The sequence below is a fragment of the Triticum aestivum genome, chromosome 6D, assembly GCF_018294505.1.
Source record: "Triticum aestivum cultivar Chinese Spring chromosome 6D, IWGSC CS RefSeq v2.1, whole genome shotgun sequence".
NCBI lineage: Eukaryota > Viridiplantae > Streptophyta > Magnoliopsida > Poales > Poaceae > Triticum > Triticum aestivum.
In genome coordinates, this window is record NC_057811.1 from 405,825,695 (window position 1) to 405,829,403 (window position 3,709).

The window sequence follows — 3,709 nt, forward strand, 5'->3', positions numbered from 1 at the left end:
GGTGCTCCAAATTAAAAAAAAATCATTCTTAAATGTAACAAAAAATTCTTGGAAAAAAAGTAAATGTTCACAAGGAATGTGACTACTATCCCTAAAAATTTCAGGTCCAAACTTGAAACGCACATTGAGAAAAAAAAAGTAAAATCTAGCACGAATAGTGTAAGAGAAAAAGACAAAAGCAACATTGACACTATTCACATCTGGAATTCACTTTTTTGTTTTTCAATGTGTATTTCGAGTTTGGATCTGAAATTTTTAGAAGTTGTAGTCACATTCTTTGTGAACATTGACATTTTTTGTGAAATATTTTGGTAGATTTAAGAATGTTTTTTTTTTAATTTGGAGCACAGTCGATATGGCTCCTTGCGACAGTCGAATACGCCACCCCGCCCCGAAGAAGCCCGAGGCAAAGAGAGCCTATCGAACGCAGAGGATAGGGAGAGAAGCAGCCAGACGCCCATCGCTCGCTCCCTCTCCCTCCAATGGCCGCGGCCATGAGACCCTCCTCCCCCCCCTACCCTCTCCCGCCTCCCCCGACCTGCTCGTCCCGCCTCCCCCAGCTCCGCTGCTTCGTCGGCCTCCGGTGTTCCGCCCCTCGCGTCCAGGTAGGCCCGCCCCCAACCTCAACCTGGCGCTAGTTGTTCGGCTGTAGGAGCAGAGAGGGTTGGATAAGAGCGATGGTTTTGAATCTTATTATGCTGTCCCTCTGGCGCAGGTCAGGAGGCAATTAGACGCGGTTGCAGGAATTGGCAGTGGTGCGCGTGGATGCGGTGGACGATTCAGGTTAGTTCGAGGCTTGCTTTATTTATGATGCCGGTGCTGTTAGGAAAAAATGCTGAAAATGTAATCAAAATTACAGTAATAATGTTGGTCAGTACCGATGTTGCTCTGATGATTTGCAACTCTGAAATGCTGTCACGACTCATAAGTAACTTGTACCACTGGTAGTGAGTACTGAGTACCTTTGGGCGATAAACTATGATGTTAGTAAGATGCCGGTCCAGTTCATGAGCAGGTAATGTTAAGTTGGTAGTGAAACATAAACTCGCGATAAAACAAAAAAAGTTGATGAGACTAGTTGGCTTGGCTATGCTTGGTGAAAATTTACCTTGATTGAAGCACTCACATTTTATTGAGTGTGTCCAATGTTCAATATATTTCGTGCCCTGATGAATCCCCCTTTTTTTTCTCACAATTTACAGAGCGCCTGCTTCCAGTGCGTCCCAGCCTTGTTATAGCTCCATCGTCATTAGAAACGACAATTCTCAAAATGCCGATTTTCCACGTAACTACTCCAAAAGGGAGAAGAAACCATTTCCTATACCAGTACTGGAGTTAAGGCGCCGAGCGAGACAGAGGATGAAGGAAGCTGAAGGGAAGCCTAGGGGGCCGCCGCCACCTCCGAAAAATGGATTGCTGGTCCAGAGACTAATACCAGAGGCATACAGAGTGTACAACGCAAGAATTTCGCTGATCAACAACTTGAAGAGGCTGATGAAAGTAGTACCAGTGAAAGGCTGCAAGTAATTATCTTGTCCTGTTTTTTTTTCTGATAAGTATGCTCTTGAAATCACGCTAAGGGTAAAATTCCTCATTACATATCTATCACACTGGACAGAAGAGGTCTGTCTTCATGCTGTATAATCTGTAAAGCACAATAGCATGATAGGATTTGTATAAACAACAGATAAAGTACCTGACCTCACATACACGTGTTCCATTGGCAATAAAATTAAGTTATGCCAACACATATAATTAACTTACCTTTTCGTCTAGTAATATGACATGAAACATATAGGATGGAGGTATCTAGATGCACAGTTGAAGTAGTCTGCTTGAGAGTATTCTAGAAGGTTGTTTCTTGTGTACCCCGTTGAATACATACATTTGCATGTGTGCGTACATTACTGAATCCAGTTAAGGCACCTCCATTTGGTTTTATCAAAGCCTCCATTGAGTCAAAACGGACATCTGCATTAAGTCAGGACAGAAGTTTGGACTTCATGTTTATTTCTTGAAGAAATCGCTGTTCATTTTAAAATTTAATCCTGTGATGGTATTTGATAATTTGAAAATGATTTAGCTCATAAGTCATAATGCTGTGTTGCCCTGTGCTTTTTAGTTTTTTATGTTGTGTTATGTCACATTGACAAAATTATATTGATACACATGACTATTTTACAATTTACCAACTTATGTACCCTTAGGTTGTCTTATGCATTTGTTCAGTCCACTATGCCGCTCATGTGCACTCGTGATTATCAGTGAGATCTATGATTTCTTTACTATTGCTATGTGAGGAAATAATGCCTGTTTTGGGTGCAGATATTGCGGTGAGATACACGTTGGATCTGTTGGACACCCTTTCAGAACATGCCGAGGAATGTCTTCTGATAAACGTAAGGGAGAACATGACTGGGGAAGTACTTTTGTTGAAGCTGTTTTCTTGCCAGTTGAAGCTTACCACCTAGAGGACCGTCTAGGCCCGCGTATCCCTCATGACCAGAGGTTTGAGGTGCCCCGCATTCCTGCTCTTGTGGAGCTTTGCATCCAAGCTGGTCTCGACCTCCCTGAGTACCCCACAAAGCGCCGAAGAAAGCCAATTGTTAAGATCGGAAGGAAAGAGTTTGTCGACGCAAATGAAGATGACCTGCCTGACCCGGAGCCTGACAAATTTAAGGAGCCAATTCTCGAAGAAGTATCCGACGATGAGATTACCCCTCCGTCGAGCCCAGAGGAGACGGCTGCTCTTGCCGAGGAAACACTCAAAGTGTGGGAGACACTCCGGAACGGTGCCTTGAGGCTCATGAAGAGGTATTCAGTGAGGGTGTGTGGATACTGTCCTGAGGTGCACATTGGAGCGAGTGGTCATAAAGCGCGCAACTGTGGAGCCTTCAAGCACCAGCAGAGGAATGGACAGCATGGATGGCAGGCGGCGGTGCTCGATGACCTAATACCCCCTAGATACGTCTGGCACATGCCGGAATCTGGGGAGTTGCAGAAGGAGCTCAAGATCTTCTATGGGCAGGCGCCGGCTGTCGTTGAGATATGCATTCAAGGCGGCGCACAAGTGCCGGAGAAGTACAAAGCCACAATGAGGCTAGATATAGGGATTCCCTCCAGTTTGAAAGAGGCTGAAATGGTCGTCTGAACAGAAATGTGGTGTTTACGTTGTGTACGATTGAGGTCAAGAAAACCGCAAGCTCCATTCGTGCTGACCATAGGTTCATTATTATCTTACTCCATGTATATAGCAGGAACTTAGCTTAGTCAGATAATCTGGTAAATTTTGTCTGTTTCAGATGCGAATCAACATTTACCAGATGTTTCTTTGTCTGAGGAATGTCATGGCCAGTGGCCACTACTTACAACGATGGAATTGGGGCGCACATGCTGATGCTGATATGTGTCTTACGATGCGGTGTGCTACATGAACACTGTTGTGTCAAATTCAGAACCAGTGCAGAATCTAGTATTTCTAGTTCAGATTTTTTTTTCTTAATGAAGTTCCACTACTTACTTTCATGAAATGATCAGCCAAGTTTTTTATTTTATTTAATAGTTTTCTATCCTATTAGTCGCTTTAAGCCTTTCAATGGTGAGCGCTGTAGTACTATTGAAATTGAAAATAAATGATAATCGTAACTGCCTCGTAAGCTTGATGGAATATTTTCAACTACTATTGGAATATTTTCAACTACTATTGTAA

The 3,709-nt window shown here is 43.3% G+C and overlaps 1 protein-coding gene across 3 annotated transcripts; it reads left to right on the top strand.

Annotated features, from left to right (window-relative positions):
- The first annotated feature begins 379 nt into the window (after nucleotides 1–379).
- On the top strand, nucleotides 380–3,502 carry LOC123145411 (APO protein 2, chloroplastic). Of its 3 annotated transcripts, none has more exons than XM_044564816.1 (5): nucleotides 380–605; nucleotides 716–783; nucleotides 1,203–1,523; nucleotides 2,326–3,186; nucleotides 3,303–3,502. In XM_044564816.1, the coding sequence occupies exons 1-4, from the start codon at nucleotides 483–485 to the stop codon at nucleotides 3,149–3,151; spliced, it is 1,338 nt and encodes a 445-aa protein (XP_044420751.1). In that variant the 5' UTR covers nucleotides 380–482; the 3' UTR covers nucleotides 3,152–3,186; nucleotides 3,303–3,502. The 3 variants fall into 3 exon arrangements, 2 of the variants coding, with proteins under 2 accessions (XP_044420751.1, XP_044420750.1); XR_006472280.1 differs by having other exon boundaries at nucleotides 381–605; nucleotides 2,326–3,224; XM_044564815.1 differs by having other exon boundaries at nucleotides 381–605; nucleotides 2,326–3,502.
- The last annotated feature ends 207 nt before the right edge of the window (nucleotides 3,503–3,709 follow it).